This window comes from Cupressus sempervirens, chromosome 10 (assembly GCF_028749045.1).
Source record: "Cupressus sempervirens isolate cs-2001-9-10 chromosome 10, ASM2874904v1, whole genome shotgun sequence".
NCBI classification, from domain to species: domain Eukaryota; kingdom Viridiplantae; phylum Streptophyta; class Pinopsida; order Cupressales; family Cupressaceae; genus Cupressus; species Cupressus sempervirens.
In genome coordinates this window covers 493671643-493694669 of record NC_143127.1, presented here as the reverse complement: position 1 = coordinate 493694669, position 23027 = coordinate 493671643, and the positions used below count along the sequence as shown (strand labels likewise).

Below are 23027 nucleotides of genomic sequence, written 5' to 3'. Positions count from 1 at the left end.
TACCTTTATCAATAAATAAGTAAACATGATAAATAGTTAACCAATTTCCAATACACAAGATTATAACAAATCAATTTCACATGAAATAAATGGTTAACTATAATTTCCCTTTTCACATGATCATGACATTTGATAGTTTTAACTAATCATTGCAACGACTATAAACTTATTTTAATTAGGTCAACATTTGGGATGTAACACTGAGAAGCAACATTGCACACCTTTCACCAGTGGCGATTCATGGCGAGCTTCTCAGGTACTTTAGCTTGTTCATGCCGATATCTGCGGCCCTATGGCCACTCCTTCTGTTCTTGGGTCCAGGTATTTTATGTTGTTTGTTGATGATTTCAATGGAAAAATTTGGGTGTATTTTCTTAAAAAGAAATCAAATGCATTTCCTAAATCATGAGCCTTCACTAATACTAATGTTGGTCGTTCTCTCTTGATACTAATGTTGGACGTTCTCTCCGACCTATGTGGTGGGCTAAGACACTTGTTGATCTTTCTGATAATGAGCTTGTTGATGAGAGAACCGCTCGAAAAAAGAGCAAATATTTAGAGTTTGTTAACTTTGCTCTCATGGCCAATATTCATAGTGTGTTTGAACCTCAAACATATTCCGAGGCTAAAGGAATTCCAAAATGGGAACAAGCCATGACGTCTGAACATCAGAGCTTGCCGACGAGTAACACCTAGGTTCTTTCTGATCTTCCACCAAGGAAGAAACCATTGGCTGCAAGTGGGTTTACAAAATCAAATACAAATCTGATGGTACTTTGGATAAGTATAAAGCTCGTTTAGTTGCAAAGGGCTTTTCTCAGCGTTAGGGCATTGATTATGAGAATTTTGCTCCTACTACAAAGATGAGCACAATTAGATTAGTCCTAGCCATGACAATACAATTTGGTTGGCAGGTCCATTAGATGGATGTCAAGAGTGCTTTCTTGAATGAAAGACCCCCGCAAAGAGGTCTACATGAAGCAACCTCCTGGTTTCAACGGTTGTCGGTATAGAACATCAGAGTCTTAGATTAGTGAAAGCTCTCTATGGCTTGAAGCAGGCCCCTTGGGCATGGTACAAGAAAATTGATAAGTACCTTAGTGATCATGGCTTCCAAAGGAGTTCCTTAGACTCAAATTTGTACATCAAGACTACTAAGAGTGACATCAAGACTACTAACAGTGACATCATCCTTCGAGTTATTTATGTGGATGATTTGATTATCACTGACAGTTCGACATCTTTGATTCAGGGAATCAAATAGAATTTGTGCCAGTCTTTTGATATGACTGATCTTGGGTTCATGCATTATTGCCTAGGTGTTGAGGTTTGACAACAATCTTCTGGTATATTCATCTTTCAGTCCAAATATGCTAGGGCTCTGTTAGACAAATTCCGTATGTAGTGTTGCAAGCCTGCATCTACACCCATGTAGAAAGATCTCAAGTTATCAACAAAGTTTGATTCTCCTCCCGTTGATGATACTGCATACATGCAACTAGTAGATAGCCTCATCTATCTCTCTGCTACTAGGTCTGATATCAACTTCACAGTCAGCTACATCTCACTCTTTATGACAACTTCCAAGGCTGATAATTGGATGGCAGCAAAGCGTGTGCTTTGTTATGTGAAGGGCACTTCAGATTATGGATTGCTTTACTATCGAAGTTCTAATCCTAGACTCAGTGGGTTCACAGATTCAGATTGGGTAGGCTCTGTTGACGATAAAAAGTCAACTTCTGGATATGTGTTCAGTTTGGGATCCAGTGCCGTCACACGGACTAGTAAGAAGCAATAGACAGTTTCTCTCTCCTCCATCGGGGCTGAATACAGAGGAACAATTAAGGTAGGTTGTGAAGTTGTTTGGCTTTGTCTGATGCTTGGGGATATGTAGATGTCACCAGCAGGATTGACCACTTTGTTTGTCGATAACGAAGGTGTTATCAAGTTAGCACGAAATCCAGTCTTCCATGAATGAACCAAGCATGTGGATGTTCATTGTCACTACATACAACAACTGGTTGAAGATGGGACAGTAGACCTGCAATATGTTCCTACCACGGATCAGACTGCAGACATTCTCACCAAGCCTCTTGGCCTGATAAGTTTGTCAAATTCAGAGGACAGCTTGGTGTTGTGGATAGATTAACCATCAAGGGAGGGTATTACGATAATAGATAAGCTTCTATTATTAGTTAATGGTTATCTATTTGGAATCTATTGTAAATATTAGAATGTTTCTAATATTTTGTTAGTTTGTAGATAACTATTAGTTTTCTTTTAGCTAGAATAGAAAGTTTCTATTCTTTACGATCGTTTCCTAAGGAAACATCGTTTCATTCTTTTGTATATATAGACCTCTTGGTCTTTGTTAATAACAAGCAAATATTTATCAATTACTTCCTAATAAATGTACCTCTCTTGCCATCCTTAGGTTCTCAAGGCATGTTACTATTAATTGCTTATCTACAGCAGCAGAAACTTAATTTGCTATCTCCTATTTAATTTTCAATTATCTCTCTCTTGGCATTTCTCCAATGCTGCTCAATCCTGAAACCTCAATCCTGTGCAAGCAATATATTGTACCCACCGCTTGGATTACCTCACGATCCCTATTCATAGATGGATGTTGGTTCAGGATTGCTATGCTCATACACAAAACTATCCTTCTTCCACAGAGCTTCGCTTGGTACTGCCATAGGTGGCTTACTGCACAAGACGCAAAGAGAGAAGTTCCTTGCATATTTTTGGGTTTTGCTTGTAAATTATATTGGGATTTTACATTAGGATTTAACACATTTTTCTGCACAACAAGGTTATAACCTCCTTGTGGATCTTGTCGTTGCACACCTATATACTCGCCATGACAATTATATCCATATCCTTGATCTGCAACCCCAATATTGACATTAGGAGGTTGAGTATATGCTTGGGGTTGTGAAATAGACATAGAAATTTCAGGAATACTCACTAGTACGAACATTACAATTTGTATGGATAGTAGTCGAATATGAGCTCCTTAGGCATGTAGGGAGTGTGTAGTTTGCCAGCAGAATAAGGTATTGAGAAACTTCTCAACAAGACTTCTGTAACCTTTACTTTGAGGCAACCACTCTCAGCAAGACCCCTCATGTTTTTCTTTGTGATCATTAATGATTGGCACTTTCTGATACTATTTTGAGAATGCTAGTGCTCACAGAACACAAATTATAACACCATGATTGAAATTGATAATAAGCAATATAAATAGTAGTATTTCAGTTGTGATTCAGTATAGTGTCACCTTTTTGTATGATCACTGATCTTGCCCTAAAATCATAAATTTGTTGGAAATAAGGAATGTAATATAGTTATCGACATAAATCCTGCAGGTTTAGGTCCTGCAACCATGCTAGATAAAATTTGAAAAATATAATTCATAATATTATACATTTACATTAGGGTCAGGGATTCAACAACAAATACAAATACATATAACCTATATGTCCATCATCATCTTAACCTACTTAGATAAACCATGCAACTTGATTGAACTTAGAAATTAAGCACAAAGGGTTCCATTTCCCTAAATCAACCATAGCAGGGTTTGGAGAGGAAAGCCATAAAGGCAGACCGGTTACTGGTCATGCAATTTCTATCCTAGACAACTCACCTCTGGTCCACAAGGGGCAGGAACATCCACCTTGATGATTCCATCCTTTGGGTTGGCCTACTTAATTCTAGGGAACCGGAGTCATTGAGGAAGGCCATTCAGCCCAGTTAAACCCAAGAGCTTGAACTTGATGATGGTTTTGGTGTCAATGAAAGATTTTCAGTTCATGATTGTGTTTTTTTTTGCCGAGTAATGCTTAAATGGTAGCACATACTATTCTAATACTTTTCTTGCAGGATTATCGATCATACACTTTTGGTTGTATCTATTTATACTAATTCTGTGGTTATGAACTTATGAGTGCAATTTTGATATTTGAAGAAATGCATCTTATTACAGCTAGAGGTGATAGGATGTCATCAATTTAACAAGACGTTGACAAGGAAAATCCCACCCTTTAAAGAAGAGAAAAGGTAATATATTGTACTGGGCTCCAAGTGGCAGGATGTCACAGGCCTATGAATAATTGAGAAATGTCAAGTTTGGCTTTGTTAAGATGATGCACATCTTGCTTAATCTTTAGTCTTGTTACACTGAAGGTGGATTTGTCCAGTAGAAATGCTACCAGCCAAATTGTTTGTGAGTATGTTACAACTTTCTCGGATCATATGTTTGTTGCAAGTGCATCCTTACCCTGGAAAGTTGAAGCAATCAAAAAAATGAATTAAGCTTGGAAGTAATTACAAAAGGTCTTGGCAACAGTTTATCTTCAGGAGACATGGCTTAATGTTTTTTTTTTTTTTTTCCACAAATACTGCAAGATGACATGGTTGTATGAGTTTCAATATACCTTGATTCCCTAACATTGATCAAGTGCTAGCCATCCAAAGACCTTATGTTAAAAGGATCTTGACTTCAGTACCATGGTCTTGCTCATGTGGATGCTAGTATATTGTATCTTTTAGCCTTCCATGGCTGGTGATTGCAACTGGAACCCAAGAATATTGTCATCTAAGTTTATGAACTTTTCTCTGCTGAGGAGATACTGTAAGATTTTAAGTACGATTTGGGCATGTTAAATGTTCTGTTTTATAATTTATTTCTGATGACATTTCAATCTTTATTAAAAAGTGGATCCTCATATCCCAAGAAGACCATGTCTGTTGGCTTTAATAAGTACCATATTTCTATTTTCTTCCTGATGAATTACTCTCTCACTGGGTGCTCATGTTGGTTGTTATCCATAGCTGTGCTCTTCACTTCCATTGGCCTACTTTGGTCATCTGGCAGAAGTGATATGATTTAAATTTCAATTCAAATTTATATGATGGCATTTTGATTGCTCAAAAAGATGTTAATGGACCAATAAATGTAACAAAATGAGGGTTCCAAATTATGGATATTAACAGATTTTTCTCATTTCTTTTGCTTGAAAGCAACCATGCTTCTACAAATAGTCTTTAGTAAGGATATCATGCTTTATAAATAGTCAGATTCTTGATAACATTTTTCCTTTGTTTTGGGTATTGTGCAGGTGCAAATGAAGGAAAAAGGGCATTGTATCACTGCAATTACTGCAGCAAGGACATTTCTGGAACAATACGCATCAAATGTGCTAAATGCCCTGATTTTGATCTCTGTGTTGAGTGCTTTTCTGTAGGTGTTGAGGTCACTCCTCACAAGAGCAATCATAATTACAAGGTTATGGTAAGTGACTAAGGTGCCATCCTTTAGTTATCATAATTTTTGAAATATTATTTGGTAGGCATTTGTAATTTCAGATGACTTTTTCTAGTAGTGATCATAATTTCAGTCAATCTAGACAACAATTTGACCATACATACAAGTTCACCCTAGTACCAGCAGGAAATTTATCTTTTTTCATTGGGCAATAAAATCTTGAATTCATGTTATTGCATAATATATTGGAACACATCAGATGTGTACTTGTTGCACACTTGAGTGGTTGAGTCTTATTGCTGAAAAACATGCCATTATTTGATTTTTTTGTAGGCAAAAGTTTGGGGGTTAGTCAGGGTTCTCATCACCAAACTGGTCAAGTGTTATTTAGGATATCCATAGATGCCATGGGTGCACTCAGATCATTTACTTCAAATAACATTCCAATAATATGAACAGAAATTTCAGAAGAAAGTAATTCATTGTATTGTCCAACTTCATCCGTAGCATGGAAGTCCTATCATGTAATACAGTGAAAATCTGAAGTGAAGTTGATAAGAAGATACACCTTCTATTCTGTGCAACTGTTGGCTTCTTTGTTGTCCCTGCCTCCTAGGAGGATCAGCGTATTTTGCTAATGATATCAAGCAAAGGGAGGAGGGGTGGTTGCTGGGTCTATAACCAAATGCCTACCCATAACAATGATAACACCATTTCTGAATTTGGTGGGCTGGTCCACTGAAATGCTTTCGTGATAAAATGCTTAACTGTAAATTCCTTGAGTACCTCCACAACTCCCTTACAATTTTTTAAGATTTGTGGTACCTTAGAATTTTCAGCTGTGCCCCTAGATAGGCTGTTCGTAATGATCTTAGAATCCTTTTCTATCTTCAGTTTAAAGGTTCCCAAGTATATTGCTAGTTGATTCATGCAGAAGATTGCTGTGGCATCCAAGATGGTGTTTGTACTTTGTAGTTGTCACATAGTCCCTGACAAAAACTAAGATTTCTACGTAATTCTCCCAGATAGTTTTTCTTCCCTGCTAACTATATTAACTTTAGTAACTCCATTGATGTGTATGTATATATGCATTATACATGCAAAAAATCGTAAGAATGCTGGATTATAAAAGATAATGCAGACGATCCTAATCTATATGAAGAGTGTGGATTATATTTCTCTGATGGAGAACTAAAGAATTCTTTTTTGTTTATTCAATACTTACAAACTCAGGTGCAGATATTGGATTCAATTCTTGTAGTTTTCTTTCGAATTTGAATTGTAGATAGTCATCCACTGAGAACATTGTAATTTACCCAATACAAGTAATCTGGATTTTATGATATTTTTCAGTAATTGAACCCACAATATGCAAAACAACAACTATTAAGGCTAACCATAATGCTGGATATGAATGTTATAAACTGAGATTTAATGAAATACACATAGAATTCATCACTTTGATTATGCTAGTTTTAAGCTAAGTTACCATATTCGCTGGTTGACCCCTGAATTTGAAAGTCTATTCGCTCGACATTCAAATTCGGTTCAAATTTGTATCATATTCATTTTTTTCCTGGAAAATTCGTTGTAAATGCGGCAGGCTCCCCCTGGTCAAACTAGAGGCGACTTTGACTGACTTCAGACTTCTCCCAACAATTTGGAAACATGTTTCACTGTTTTTCAGCGAATATGGATGTATTTTCCCCTGACACTGAGTCTGGTTTTGTTTTTATTGAAGTTTTAAATTTTCTTTTTTGTCTTTTCTGTAAGGAAAAACGGCACCGGCTCAGCGAAAAGCGGCACTTACAGAAAATCGCGACTCATTTTACAGAAAATCACAGGCACAACAAATGCAGGCATAGGCAATAATTGCAGAGAAACATGACGGAAGAACCATCAGAAATTTGTGCGACAGTACTTACAAAAAATGCAGGCATAGTCATTTAGCAGAGAATATAATATATGTGACAATTTTTTTTGTTCTGCTGATAACGGAATTCTGTTCTGCATACGACAGAATTATAGTTTTGCATGATGGAACTTCTATGGCGTCGATTGACAGTGACAAAATTTCATTCAGTTTACAGTGGACTGACTAGCGGGCAATTGACAATGAATTCATGTTCTGTCCTAAGATGGGATAACTGACTTTGACAGAAAAAAAAAACATAAAAATAACTGGACAGAATTTAGCATGGGGCATTTCACAGTACTTTAAAATTTTATATTTAACAAATTCTTTCCTTTGCCATTAGTTAACAGCACGGGTATTTCCTATATTCCACCATTTTATTCTTTGCTAAAGTGGTATTTATTATAATTTATAATGTTAAGTTTTTTATGTTTTTTTAAAGAAACGACAAGAGGATTAGCTAGAGGCAAGAGGCAAGAGGATTAGCATCCCTTATTATGTAAGTTTTTATAGGACAGAGCAAAGAAAATGATTAGCACATCTGGAAATATTTTAACAGAATCTATATATATATATATATATCTTGTACGGACCAACCCAAAACAAACCTGAACCCAGTCCAAAAAAAATTGAGCGAATGTCGAACCTGAATCTCGAACCCGCATCCTAAAAGGAATGTGAACCGGCAACTTAGGTTTTAAGAGAAATCCAATCTGAATTTACTGTCCAAGATAAGTTGAATTTCAGAATTGTAAGTCATAGTTCTAGTCACATGCAACTTTTAGTTTGTTGACACTAGAGGACATGATACTGACGTGTGCTTAGTGGAGTTGTGTATGATCAAACTTTGCCTGATTGCTGATACAAGATCTGATATACTTGGTCATTTCTATACAGAAAGTATTAAGCAGCTTCTCTTTAGGATTTATGTTAAGTTGAACAACTTACTAGTGTTAAAATTATCTAATCTATCATTATTTAGCAACCAAAAGTTCAAAACCATATCTCAATTAGCAGATTAAAGTCATATTCCAGACAGTGCTGTAGGAACTTGTGCAGACCCACAGTCTGTGGTCTGGATCCTTCGCAGACCTGCCACAGACCCAGCCTGAATCTGGACCCGTGACAAACCTGGACCCAGACCTGGCTGGCATTGTCCGAACCCTGCAATTCAGTTATTTACCTATGACCTAGGGGTATGATGTTATAACTTATATTGGTTGATGAAGATGGTGACATGTGGCATACATCTTCTAATATTGGGAAATGTTAGAATATAAATATTTATCACGAGTGGGGAAGTGGTCATTGGAAAATACATTGAGGTGCTTAGGCAAGAGAGAGCCATATATAGGTTAGTATTGAATCGGGGGAGATATTATGATTTTAAGTTGATCTCATGATTCTGATTTCAAATGTGAAATTAGGGCAAATTTTATAAATATTGCAGGTCTAGCGAGGAAATTAAAATTTGCTTTTTTGGTTAGTGGAAGAAAATATTTGAATCTACTTTCGTTCACTATTTCATTTTTAGCTTTATGATTGTTAAGGTGATTTTTTTGAAATCCTCATTTTCATTGAGGTTCCTAGATTTAATGGCAGTGCTAATACTATAGGATGGTGGTTCTGATTTTATTCAATGCATGATCAAGTTCTCCTGGGACAAAACATAACAAGTTTTCTATATATATGAGTGACAAAAGGAGGAATAGTTGATAAGGATTAGGAGGATGATCAATAAGAAGCAAAACACATAGACAATGATAATGAAGAGACGTTGTTACTAACAATGGAGGTGTACAAGACATAGGATAAGAGTACATGCAATTTCTTTCCAAGGAATGGAGATTTAATATTTCAATTTCATTTATAAACTCCATCAACAATTTCTTGAATAATTAGTATGGTGGCAAAGAGAGAAGCCATTATATCCATAACACCTAGCAAAAAGTACAACTTCCATCAACAATGACTTAGCCAAGAAACTCTAAGTTTAAAAGTAGAAGATCAAGGAAGACCAAAATAGTTTGTAAGATTCACCATGGACATAATGTTTCACATTCAAATAATTATGCTTTGGACAGGAATATGTTATATATTGCTCTTGGATATCTTTGGTTAAAGGTTTAGGGGATGGTATACATTAATGTGCAGAAGTTAATGAAGCTTTAAAATAGGGAAAAAAATGAAACTTTGTAAGATATCACAAATAATGGGGACCAAAGCAAATTCAAGGTAGATAAAGAGAATGGAGTTGAATAATTGAAAGAAGAACAAGAGGAAAATTTAAAAAAGGATCAAGAGGAAAGCGATGGTTCTATGCAAGATCCAAATGAACAATATATCAAAGAATGATCTAGAGATAGCAGAAAAGGTGTAACATGTATACATCCACATCATTGTGAGAGATAAATTCATGTGGCTGCAATCCTAGTATCAAAGGAGGACAAAGAATGAACAATCATGGTATCACATGACTTATAGTTATGGATCTACATTGAATAATTAGTATGGTGGCAAATGGAATCACAGTGACGACAAAATATGGAGCAAAGCGGGGGGTTAGGTACAATCAAGCACATATGGATGACTTTATGATAGAGCATGGTATCATGTTTGTAATGAACAGCAATTTTACCATTCTATTTCTTTTTGTGTTTGAGTATGAAACATGTTAGGGGGTTGGAATGTTAGGGTCCAAGGGGTATGATACTATAATATATATTGGTTGATGGCAATGCTTAGTTGTAGCACACATTTAGTTGTATTGGATAATGTTTGAAAAATAGAATTATAAGTAGTTGTGTGAAATCAATTGAGATGCTTAGTTAAGACACTCATAAATATGCATTTAGGATCTTGTTTGTGTAGCATAGCATGCAATTGCATCTTTTAATAGGGAGCATTGCATGGTGTTGCCCTACCTCAAGGATTCATTATATTTTTGAGTCTATGGTGAGCACACTTTGGATGCTTGTTGGTGGGGTGGGGGGGGGGGGGCTGAGTCAGCATAAAACAAATCCTAACAACTAACTTCAGTAACCTTCTCAAGTATCAATGTGCAAGTAAAGAACCTAACCAACAACACAAGAACACTGAGATTTATATGTGTAAAACCCAAATTGGGAAAAACCACGGTGAGAACTTGCCCATAAAGATAATTACTGTAGTATATAATCTGAGTACAAAAGATTTGGAGCTCACTGCTCCGGAAAACCAATCATAGGCTCAATGCCAATACAACAATGAATGTGAATAAGGAAGAAGGCTTACTACCTTACAATTTAAACATGAGCTCACAATTCCAGAATTGCATATAGAGGTGCATTGCCAAAGTACCAATATACAATAAAAAACTCAAGTACTCAAGACTAACTATCTCAAAGTACTTACAACTCTTCAGAGTAGATAAAACTATATTCTCCTGATAATGCAGCTGATCTACACAAAATTGTCCACACTAGTAGCAAACTATGATTGCCTTTCCTTCTTTGCCACTGTCACTGAACTTTGCTTTGTTGACTGTTGAACTGGTCTGCACACTTCACTTCCCTCATGCTTGCGTTTTGCCAAAGCATGAACACTCCTTATAGACAAAATAGATCATTGGAGATTACAACAATGTCCGCCAAACCAAAAAGATATTTCAAATGAGTTCCATGTTGGCCAAGGCATAAGCAAAATGCAAATAGTATCAATACCAAGAACATCCGAACCAAGGACCCAAACAGGTAAGCAATAATCATTAAATACATAGGTCTCGTATAGCATGAACCATAGTTGAAAATCTCAGACCTGGCAATAACTCGGCTAGCCCGAAGTTTTTAAAAACTTGGGACTCGCCAAAAACTTGACTAAAAAATTGGAAATATATCAGCACTTTTATCGAAGATTTGAAAATATATAATTTCTTGAAATATTCTTAAAATACATGCATATACACCAAATTTGTAGAACATGTATTGATTTCAGATTTTCCACTATACGTAAATCAAAGTTTTGCGCTAAAAACATAGCAATTAGAGTTTACAAAATTAGCATTGGGCCCTCTTAACACATTTATATTAAACATCTACCAAATATATTAATGTTCATTTGTGATTTTTATTATTTATTAGCACATTTATATTGTAACATGTTTTCTGAATAGATCATCTATTACATTTTATTTCTATAATTGGAAATTATATGATATTTAATATTTTTTTTGCAATGTTTTTTGAATGTAATAGTTATTAATTTAAAATCACTTTAATATTCATTATATTTGGTCTGAAATTAAAAAAAATCAGTTTATATATATTAACTGATTTTTTTTTTATATATATGAAGTTTGTATAGTATCTATCTAAGATTTTTCGTCAATATCTTAATATTTAATTCTGTAAAGTTGCAAACAATTGATGATTGATGAACTCAAACTATTTGCTGAAGCTCCAAGTCAAAAACCTAAATGCCTATGTTTTTTCTTTCCATCAAAGCCCTAAACCCTTGCATTTTATGTTTCACTCTATCTTCTCTTTGCTAAGAAATGTCTTTCATGTCAGTTAAAAATGAAAAGTAAACCCTAAAAATCGTACACATTATTTAACAAATTGCATTTTTATCTGACTGTCGATTTCATGTCAAATATATGGTGTGATACTGCAATTTTTTACCAAAAAATGTTGTGATTGTTTGAAAATATCAGGTCCGAATATCTGAGCAATCATATTGTTTCACACAAAGTAACAAGAATTGGAATCGGATCGAAATCGGCAAGGCCAAATCAAATCGTGAATCGGCCATGAATCGGAATCGAATCGGCCACGAATCGGAAAATTTAAAAAACCCTTGAAATTTAGTAACTTATTTCATAAACCCTTTATCGCTGATTCGATTCACCGATTCACAAAAAATCGTTTGGCTTGAATCGAATCGCCGAATCGCGTGAATCGCATGAATCGCCGTGATTCTCGGAACTATGGTTTCACATTTTGGCTTGTGATATATAGTAATATATCTGTGATTTTTTCAATTGTGGCATGAACCCATCTAGATAAGATATAAGCATCAAGTATAAGACCTAAATCTGATATTTCCACAATCAATAAATAAAGCACCCAGATCTAAAACTGAAAGCATGATCCATCCTAGGATAAAGACGGACCAAGAACATGCTACACATATGCCCAATGCCATATTTGCAATAAGTAGAACAACAACCAAAGATAAATCAAGCGTATATAAGCCAACTGCCAACTATAACTACACCTCCACACACCATGGAGAGAACTATATGCCACATCAGAAGCCATGTCAATATGCCATGTCAGAAGTTGCCATAGCATATTTTCAGATCAGAACAACTGGAAAGAATGACAACACAAGATGGCATGGTCTCCGGAACCCTAGGAACACATTCCTGATCACCAGCAAACACCACAAGCAAGAGAAAAAATTTGAACTCATTTGAATGAGTAGCAGTACAACTTCTACCTGACTTTTGAAAGAGAACTGCTCTGGAAAGAAAAATAACTGCAACTGTAAAACTGCTAACTGCAATGTAACACACTGCTACTATAGCAAAATAAAAGATATGTGGACCAACCAGACTTCTGGAAATAGGAGTATAACACAGGAGCACTGTAAAACACCATCTACTCATGATCACAAGAAAAGCACCCGACTTCTATTGATCTGAGACCATGCAGGATACATACATGTATTCCACTGTTTTGAGACCATACAAGAAACGTTCCTCTCTTCCACAGTTCTGTAGTAGGGAACATACTAGTCTTCCATTATACTAAAGGTTCAGCATACATACCCACATCACTACAAGTAGCAAACTTCGTGATTACAAAGCTTGAGGGAGCTCAAACTCAAACTCCTTTGAAACTTCTGGAACACCATGTTTGACATCAATGACAACAAATGATAGTTATATATTTCTAACAGTATATTTGGAACTTGGCATCGTGGATGTAAGAGCTAGAATGCACTCTCTACTACAAGTCTAAAAGCAATTATTGAGAACAACAAATGCCAAAGTTTTGAACATAAATACTGTTTTATAAAATTTTATTTTAATAATTAATATTTATTATAAAAAATGGTTTAATTGTGATATTAAATATTTCTAATTTTAGTTAAGTCTTCGTGTATGTAGTATTTAAATTGTGCTCCATGGGATGTGTTTCTTGGGGTTTTACCCTCGTACTTGTACTGGGTACGAAATGGGGACGTGGGTACCCCTTTTGGCCATCCCCTGTGCTGTGCCAAATGGGCAATTTTGGGTACCGTCCCCGAAACGCCGTTTCTTGTTTCGCTAGAAACTTGGGTACGGAAATCCGTACCAGGGACGTCGCTCCTGTCCCTCAAGTGTCCCCGGAACCCCATCCCGACCCCTTTTCCCCAGCACGCAGTCAGCGTTGAATAAAGTTTAAAAAAATGTTTTTTTTGGCTTTGTCTCCCATCTGTGCAAGCCTCACATGGACGTTAGGTATTTATAAAATATAGTAAACCCTACTCTGGCTTTAAAACACAGGAGAGTCAAGTCTTTTGTTCATTTGAGTTATTTGGCAAGTTAGGAAGAGGAAGAGGAAAACAATAGCAGCCAAAGAGGAGTGTATTTTGGATGCAAGGGGAGGTTTTGCCTTCATTTCATGCATGATGATGATACATTGATGCTTGGAGCCTTTGGGCATTTTTGCTAATTGTATGTGATATTCGGATATATCATCATATCATATTCTCATTTGATTTTAATCTTGATAGTTTTCAATTTCCATGTATTCTATGGTGAATGGTTTATCAATGTTATGATATGCATATTTGAAATATATCTCTAAAGTCTAGTACTCCATATATAAAAACTTAAAAATCCCCTATATTTTATAGCCGTTCCCTGAGGTCCCGTCCCCTAAAACGTCCCCGTCCCAGAAACTCCATGGAGCATAGTTAATTTATAGATTAATATTAATAATGCTGTAAGTTTACAATGCATAGAGGGCTTATATTAAATTATTTTAAAATTATTTCTGGATTTATATATGTAAACAATTTAAAAAATAAAATAAATGAGACTAGAAAACAATAAATATAAATTAAACTGTATATATTATTGTACTATATTAGAAATTTAGAACTATGCAATTTACAATTAAACAATAAATGCATAGCATCTTATTAAATTTGTAACATATAGTTTACTGATAGAATTTTAAATTAAATGAAATTTTGCCTTCCGTGTGGTGACGGGTCAAGGGCATAGGTTGCCACCATAGGGAGGGACTTGTATGGTTGACTGCTTTCTTTTTTTCTGTTACTCCTCACCACATGTCTGACAGTAATGCTTTCCTTTCCTTCCAGCTGCTTGTGACGATTTAGCCAGTCTTAGAGTTAATGGTCACATATACTTTACAACTAAGTTCCAATGTTTTTGGAACAAGTATGATTCAAAATGTGTGAACAGATTTCTGAGATGGCAGTGGGTAGGAGGCTGATTTTTGGGGGATGAAAACATATTTAAAAAAATACAGTAATGTTAAGCAATTTATATTACAAAACATTCATCATATTCGTTAAGTATCTGACATTAGAGTTGAATTGAACATCCTTTGGAGTTCAACACTCAATCTGGAAATTGGTGTATTATCTTCCTACGTTATGCAACACCGAACTTGAAGCAAATGAAATCTTGTCATAACATCCATTGTTTTAAACAATGTGTATATTGTAGACATTAAGTAAAAAACAATGGGTAAGGTTTTCTCTTCTTTCTAAAATTGATATGGTCACATCAAATGTAGCAGCAGGTTTGCTTAATTTTAACATCATCATCAAACGGGTTATCTTTTGACAAACAACAAATTGCAAGCTTTAATTGAAGTAGCTAAACCAGAGAGCTTCAAGATATTAGATGATCAAAATAGATTGTGCTGCAAACATTGTGTTTTTTTTTTCATTGCATCTGTTTATTAATTTTTTTTGGGGAATTTTAAATTTATAATGCTTCTTTGTTTTCTTGTTTCCTAAGGACAATCTGTCATTTCCCCTCTTTCACCCAGACTGGAATGCAGATGAAGAGATGTTGCTCTTGGAGGTATGAAAATGCAGAAGATTTATTGGACTTTACATTATTGCGATTTTACTTTTTGCATAGATTAATCCTCTGCCATACGTCTTGTTTGCTAGTTTCATTTTATTTGCAATTTTTAATTCTCAAAATTCTTATGTATGCAGGGAGTTGAAATGTATGGATTGGGAAATTGGGGAGTAGTTGCAGAACATGTGGGAACAAAAACAAAAGTTCAATGTTATGATCATTATATGAAGGCATACATCAATTCGCCTTGTTATCCTCTCCCTGTATGGTGCCAACTTAGCTTTTCCATTCATATTACCTTTCTCCAATGCTTGTAATGTTGCTTGAATATTTATTTTGAAACTAAGATTTCAGACTTCAATTCTTTTTCAGGACATGTCACATGTCATTGGAAAGACAAAGGCAGAACTTTTAACCATGGCCAAGGTACACGGAGAGGGAAAAAAAGGTTGGTTTAGAAGGAAAATTCTCTGAAATTTATTAATGGACATTACCTAGTTTTGTACAAAAAAAATTATTGCTTGTCCATGGTCAGAATTGATATGTACATGTTGCAGAAGTATTTGAGACATTTTCTTCTATATGTTTTGGTTTTCTGGTTGGTATAAGTCCTTAATGGTATACTTTCAGTTTATAAACCTAATTCACCCATTAATGACTATAATTTTATTTCAGGACATCTTTGTATTTATAGTTATTTAGCATATTTGTTTAAATTCAAAGTTATTTCCTTTTCATCTTTAAGGATTTTCTCTTCATATTCATTTAGCATTCATGACTTTTCTATGTATTGATTCAAATTGAAATATTTTGGTGGCCTATGGGCATAAACTGTCTGTTCTTCCTTATCCTCTCACCAAAGAAGTGGACAAAAAACTAAAACATATATTCTTTGTGCAAACTTCATGAAGGGGTTGGGGTCAAACTTTTGCAACATAAGTTGACAATTGCATACACTGAATTACCAGACCAGAGGCCTTCACTTGCATTCAGTTTGACTGTGGGATCTGTAGTAACGGATCAAATTTCTGCCATCAACTTGCTTCCTTCAACATCTTTGTTGACACCATTGATAGGTTCAAGACCACATTCTCTTGACAGTGTTAGGATAAAAGGGAGAGTAGTTGTATTAATCAGACACTACTCTGAAGTTGACAATCATTTTCAAGGAAAGAGATCTTGACAACACAAGAGGTTTGGAAGAGAGAAACCATATTTACCCCTAATGTATGTTTTTTTCCAATCATAATATAAGTGACTTTTGGGATTCATTGTCATGAAAAATGCAAACTTTTAAACACATGAACCACATTAGATGGAAAGATAGAATAGGGAGAACAAACATCACCAAGGAGAACACCAAAATTTATGTGGAAAACCCTTTTGGGTAAAAAACCAAGACAGATCAATAGCTTTCTATAAACAGGCAGGCACCAACTCAGATTATATAAGTGAACACCAACTCACAGAGAGCACCAACCCTTCTCAAAGCACCAACTTCAGTTTTTAGTTTTTACACAAACTTGAATGCACTGAAACTTAATAATACTTCTCATAACACACTCAGCACTTCAGTTACCATAGAAAAATTATATTCCATCCCCTTATACAATTCTTGAGTACTTATCTCCAATATGCTGAAAAAGAGTATCAAAATATTTCCTGCACCAAATGTGAAGATAATGAATAGCAAAAGAATATTTTTTTGATAAGCTCAATGCACAACATACATGTTCAATTCCAACTCTATGTAAGAAGAAAGATCAGCTGAAGTATCTATATATTCCTTCAGAAATAAGCTGCTCCACACTCAATCAAAGGAAGAATCTGTAGTCGTCAGCTGTCCCACACACAATCTCTGAAGCTGTTGCACAAAAAAGGATAAATAAATTAATGAATTTGTTTCAAATAAAACCACGAAGCATCAAATTCTGAAGCTGTCAGAATATAAAAGCACCTGCAGCCACCATACACCAAAAAACCATTGCATCAAAAAAGGAATAAATCATTGCCAGAGAAGCTGCCGCTAATTAAGAAAATTGTGCTAGAGTGTGACCATGTCCAGCTGCAGCTATAAACCATGTCTACTGTCAAAGTAGATAAGCTCATGTTCTTCCTGAAATAACAACTGTGGCTTGAGTGTAGGGAGCATAGAAAATTTGACTGGGCTTAGAACTCTTCACAATGGTCACAATTTCCTTGTAGAATGGTGTCCAGCTTCATATTTATTCACCAATACTTTTATTGTCTTCATATTTGACATCAATGACAAAATATTTAACAGTTATGGGGTTTCTTGTGAAGATTGAAGACGTTCAATGATTGATGTCTTTCATACAGTGATAATAATTCTTTGTAACTGGAACAATAGGAAATTTCTGTGTTAGCCAGAGTATCATGAAAGAGGGTGCTTTTGTATTTTATAGGACCTATTTTTATCTTTATATTTTTTTAGTCACTGTTTTTTATCAGTTATATCGAAAGAATTTGCAAATTTGTATATGGATATTTGCTACATTTGTATTGATGGCTAGTTAGCATGTACATAAATGTTACCTTCAAGTCTTTCTAACTTCTAACTCAATATGTGGGATACTTGAACTGAAAAGTGGATAATTATGAATGAACTGTATTATAAAGGGTGAAAGAATATTTGAGAATACAAGCTATACAATACGAAGCCAAGTGATTAGGAATTTCCCCAAAAAACATTTGCAAATTTATTTATTAACTTCTGTTTGACTTTATTGCTACAAGGTTAGCTCTGATCATTACTTATTTGCTTTTGATTCAATGCTTAATATCATAATGACAAACATTATCGGGAAGTATAAATTTTTAAATTTTAATTTGTCCATCACCAAGCCATCACCAATTGGAATGTGGATTTATCATTTTTTTTAAAGTTATCTATTTATAGAGCTTCAAGGGTACAAGGGATCACACCTCCACCTGCTGAATTACCCTTTTTTCATACAACTATGGAATCAAGGGATCATCAGTTTTTTGCTGATTTAGATCTCCAGTTGCAAATTCATGTGAAGTTGGCAAAATATAGGTTAGTGATAAAATTTTAGTTCTAGGACTGTTCATAGAATATAGCTTTATTTCACAACAGTTTTTTTATAAAGTCTTGCATTGTCTTCTGAGATTCTTCAGTGACTACCCTTTTGAGCCTCAGCTCAAAGTGCAGAAGAGCTAAATCCACTCTTGTCGATAGGCCCTTAATTGTCCTCATTTTGATCATAGGTTTGTCTCTATTTCTAGGTCAACTTCATTCTTGATTCTAGGAAGATGTTTATCCCTTAGAATTGGGGCTTTAATTTCTGGAACCAACAAGATATTATAGATGTTTCAAACTTTCAAATGATCACAGTCTGTCATGGTAGGTTTGTTTTAAATATGAACAAATATCTATTTTTTATTAGTTAACTTCCAAAATATTTCAACATTGTTGTGAATTTGTATTGGAAATAGTGGCTTGTGACTGACATAAGTAAACCATGACAGTTTCCCTTGGTGGTGGGCATTGTGGTTTGTATAGGTTATAGACTTACAGTTAATATTGATCCATTAGTTATGGAGGAGAGTGGTAGCATTTTGTGGTTTAAGGTGTATGTATGCCATCATGGCAATCATTCATCATCCTTATTTTGTTGTACTTTTTATTGATGGTTGATGATTTGTGTTGGAAAATGTGGCTTGAAGAAGTTTGACTATTTTGGTACATTTGTCAATTTGGCTTTGATTAATCATGAATTTCACCTGTCATATAAGTTGGCGTGTCAAGTTTATTGATATTTCAAGCCTCTTCGGATTGTGGTTCTTCGGGTGATGATAGAGCACATGCAATAGAAGAAATGGAAGAATAAAATTTATTCTCAGTGATGCAATAAAATTTATGGTGAGAGATGTTAAGGTTGTTTGAAATATGAACAAAGGTTAGTGTTTATCATTCAATTAATAGTAAATTGATTTCCTAATATTGTTGTGTGAATCTTTGTGTAAAAAAATGTTTTGCAGTTGATGTCAAGCAACACAAATCAACTTCCTTAGCATTATTTATACACGCTTCATTAGTGTGGGCTCTGCCTGGATAAAGCCAATCACAAGCAAACAAATCAAAAAGCAAAAGGCACTAATTGCAATTTTTTTAATATAGAGCGAGTCTGATTTGTTCTTCTCTACAGGGAGATGTCTCCAATGCTTATATTAAATTTAAAAGTGAAAATTTTAGATTAAATAAGTGGTAATGTGCATTCAATTCTGTTGTCCTAATAAAATCTAGTCATGCTGATATTGCCCTTTAATGAGGTATAATCTTAATTGGCATGCTTTCTGATAAGGTTGCCATATTCCTTTTGTATCTTTTTTGCAGGGTTTTCTGTATATGGGGATGCTGGCATATCTAAACCCCCTAAGGAAGAGTCTTCTATATCGCCATTAAGAATCAAGTAAAAGATTGTTTCATCTTAATATTATGCCAAATATAATATCTGCTCATTGCATGAAATTGTAGTTTGCAAGTTTTCATCTAATTTCCAAGTTTCTGTCTTATAAAGGGTGGAAGATATTAATAAAGATGCATCAGCAGAAGGACGATCCCCATCTAATTTAACAGCAGGTGCTGTATTTCTTGTCAATTGTCATGGATGATATAATCTGTTGTAACCTTCTTGAATAAACTATTTTCTTGTTATTTATGATCTTGATATAAAGGTTTCAAATTACAAACTAAAAGTGGGTAGCATCTTGCCTGTCAGGCACTGAAGGAGAAAATGGAGAGAGCAAGGCAAACAGCCTTACTGGCAATAGTACAGCGACCAGTTCACTAGGTGCAGGTAAAGTAGCTTCAAATGCAACTCAAGTCAAGGAAGGCTCAAATGGGCTTCGTGCTGGAAGTGCAGCATTGGCTGAAGGTAACAAAAGTTTCAGTATGTGTTTCTATTTACTTGGTTATTATTTATCGAGAATTAAGGATATGTAGCTGTATATCAGCTTGTTTGAGTTAGGTGGGAATTTTCTATTTTACTGTAACTCTCTAGTTTTCATGACATGCTTGTTGGATTCCTATAGATCATTCTTGCACACATGCATTCTGAAAATATATCTTTATCATTTATTACAAAGTTAATGTCTCACATTTGAAATCTGAGTGAAAAATATACAAGTAGAACGTGTATAGGTTATTGAGAAAAAATGATTCTGTGTTTGAGTTGATTTTGTGTCTGGTTCATATTCCAATAGTTGATGGAACTCAAGCACTGTTAATGAGGAAATATGGCGAATGCACATTCCTAAGGAAGGGAATATTACACGTGTTATCTGGCTTTATTTAATAAAATCTACCCAACCTTATGTAGATATCTGAACATAATTTTGAGATTGTAAACTAGCTTACTACTGTTGACTAGATTTGCTGGGATATGTCTCTGCCCCTCCCTGGCTGTGCGTATCTGTATCTGATAAGATACATGTTGTATACCATATCCACACGTGCCCAAAAAGTTGATTTCCGACTGTACTGGATACTTGTTTGATTTGAACTCTACTATTTTTTGCATACTGTAAAATGTTATATCAGCTTATAATAATGTGTGTAGCAATTATGTCTCCATATTGCTTTTAAAGTAATGAATCATTGTCTAATAACTTAGAAAATAATGTTAATATTTGTGTATGGGTTTAATGGATGTCATTTCCAGACGTATTTATATTGGGGGTCTTAAAAAATGGCCATCTGTGTCTGATACCATAGCTGTATCCATGTTTATGCAACTTTGGTTTTGTCAAATACAGACTTGCTTTCATAATTGAGTACAGAAAAATTCCATTGAAACACAGGCTGATTCATCTGGCACAATTATTTTAACTTGATGTGATATCCAAAATAACATATGTACTAGCTACAAACTAACAGAGTGGCGGGTGAACTTTGTTTGATGTGATCATTGATATCTGTCTTATGTCATGCCCATGGTCAATGCACATGCGGAGTATGGTTAAAACATGGGAAATTTTATTTACATTGCTAATAAGTGGCATTGTGTTAAACCATACTTAGTGGGATGAGATTTGAGCAATCAAAACTGGATACTTTTTTGGACACTTTTTAACTATGTGAAAGACTCAAGTAGTCAGTGAGAAATAAAAATACAAAGACAGACGATTGGAGAAAGTTTGTTGTAAGATGTAACATGACTTTAGTGATGTCTCTGTAGAGTACAATTTTAAAACTTAACAGTGTGCTGTGCAGATGAGAGCAAGTCCCATAGTTATTTAATAATATTTTGTATAAAATTATAAAGTTGATACATTAATGGCCTGTAATAGAAAGTGGCCCAAAAGGGATTGTTGTGAACAAGAAAATTTATCAGCAACTATTATACGTAAGATATACAGTAATATAATTTAAAGGCCAATTTGTTAGATATATAATCCTTCTATATATTTGATGGTTACTTGACAATGCAATTCGACCATTTCCTATCAGATGGAAAAGTGAGATTCATTGGATATTTTTTTTCTTTGCCTTGGTTCAACATATTCCCTGATCTTCTTGCGATTAGATTGGAGCAATACCTATTTCATTCAGTAGTTCACTCCTTCAAATCACACTTCCTTATTCCATCTCTACCTTGTGCTGCTTGTCTTGATAAAAATAAGCCTCCCTTTTAAAATATCATTTCTTATATTTCCCATCTGATCGGTCTTTAATATTTGATTAAACAATATCTCTGACATCTTGCGATGGAAAGACATATCCTCTCCTTCAGCTAAGGATTGGGTGGGCATTTAGTCTCCTCCTTACTCCGCAGATGATAATTTCATAGGCTTCATTTTCCTTTCCACATGCCCAATTTGGACAAAGGGCACCTGTTTCATAAATCTTTCCCTTATCAATCTTAGATGTCCGTATGAATTCAGAATATTCCATTGGGGCAAATTCTATCAATGCAAGATATGTGCACACAGACTACAATCTCATGTCCTCCTCTGTGCATTTCCTTGCCGACAGTGAGTCTGTAACATTTTAGATTCATATGGTATTCACATCCAATCAAGATGAGATGTGTGTCATGTTTGTGACAAAATATTATCCCATAAGCTCTGTGAAATATGGGCTTGGAGAGGAAGTGTTGGATGAAGTGGAAGAGGTTGTATCCATCACGCACAAGCAGTCAGACATCTGCGATGTGTCTGCTATCAGGGATGGAGGGAACTGGAATAAATTTCTGATGCTGCAATGTGGAGTTCTTTGTACACATCTGGTAATCACTTGGCACCCTCCTTGATCTACCTTCAAGCTGTTTAGGCTTTTAGAGAAGGAACTTGGCTCTGATACCATGTAAATTTGTAGGATCTCTGATAGAAATGATAACAGATTATATCAGATTTTTACTTACTTTGAGATACTTCTCATATGCTGAGACTGGAACTCCAAATGCTTGACTGGAAAGTAGATTTATAATCTACAATGTTTTATTGTTAATTCTGGGACTGCAAGTATGTTATGTCTTTCATATTTCCTTGTCCACCGATGAGAGTAACTATAAATACAAGTGTGAAGAGTTATGTCCCCATAGGGACATGACTCTACATGGCCAAAAGGCCACGTAGGGTGATGACCCTACATGGTCATAAACACATGTTTGTTAACCATAACCATTCAAAGGTTAATCATACCCGATAACATGTTTGACAATGATCTCAATGTTTATTGATGGTAACACAAATGAAGCCCGATCCCT

The 23027-nt window shown here is 35.0% G+C and overlaps 1 protein-coding gene across 2 annotated transcripts in view; it reads left to right on the top strand.

Annotated features, from left to right (window-relative positions):
- ADA2B (ADA2 2B) overlaps positions 1 to 23027 on the top strand; it is a 77453-nt gene that overhangs the window by 13895 nt on the left and 40531 nt on the right. For both annotated transcript variants that reach the window (XM_089807016.1, XM_089807017.1), the window contains exons 4-10: positions 5127 to 5299; positions 15208 to 15273; positions 15414 to 15539; positions 15649 to 15724; positions 19655 to 19730; positions 19839 to 19900; positions 20040 to 20195. In XM_089807016.1, coding sequence (XP_089663142.1) covers positions 5127 to 5299; positions 15208 to 15273; positions 15414 to 15539; positions 15649 to 15724; positions 19655 to 19730; positions 19839 to 19900; positions 20040 to 20195 — 735 coding nt within the window. The remainder of the gene's footprint in view (positions 1 to 5126; positions 5300 to 15207; positions 15274 to 15413; positions 15540 to 15648; positions 15725 to 19654; positions 19731 to 19838; positions 19901 to 20039; positions 20196 to 23027) is intronic.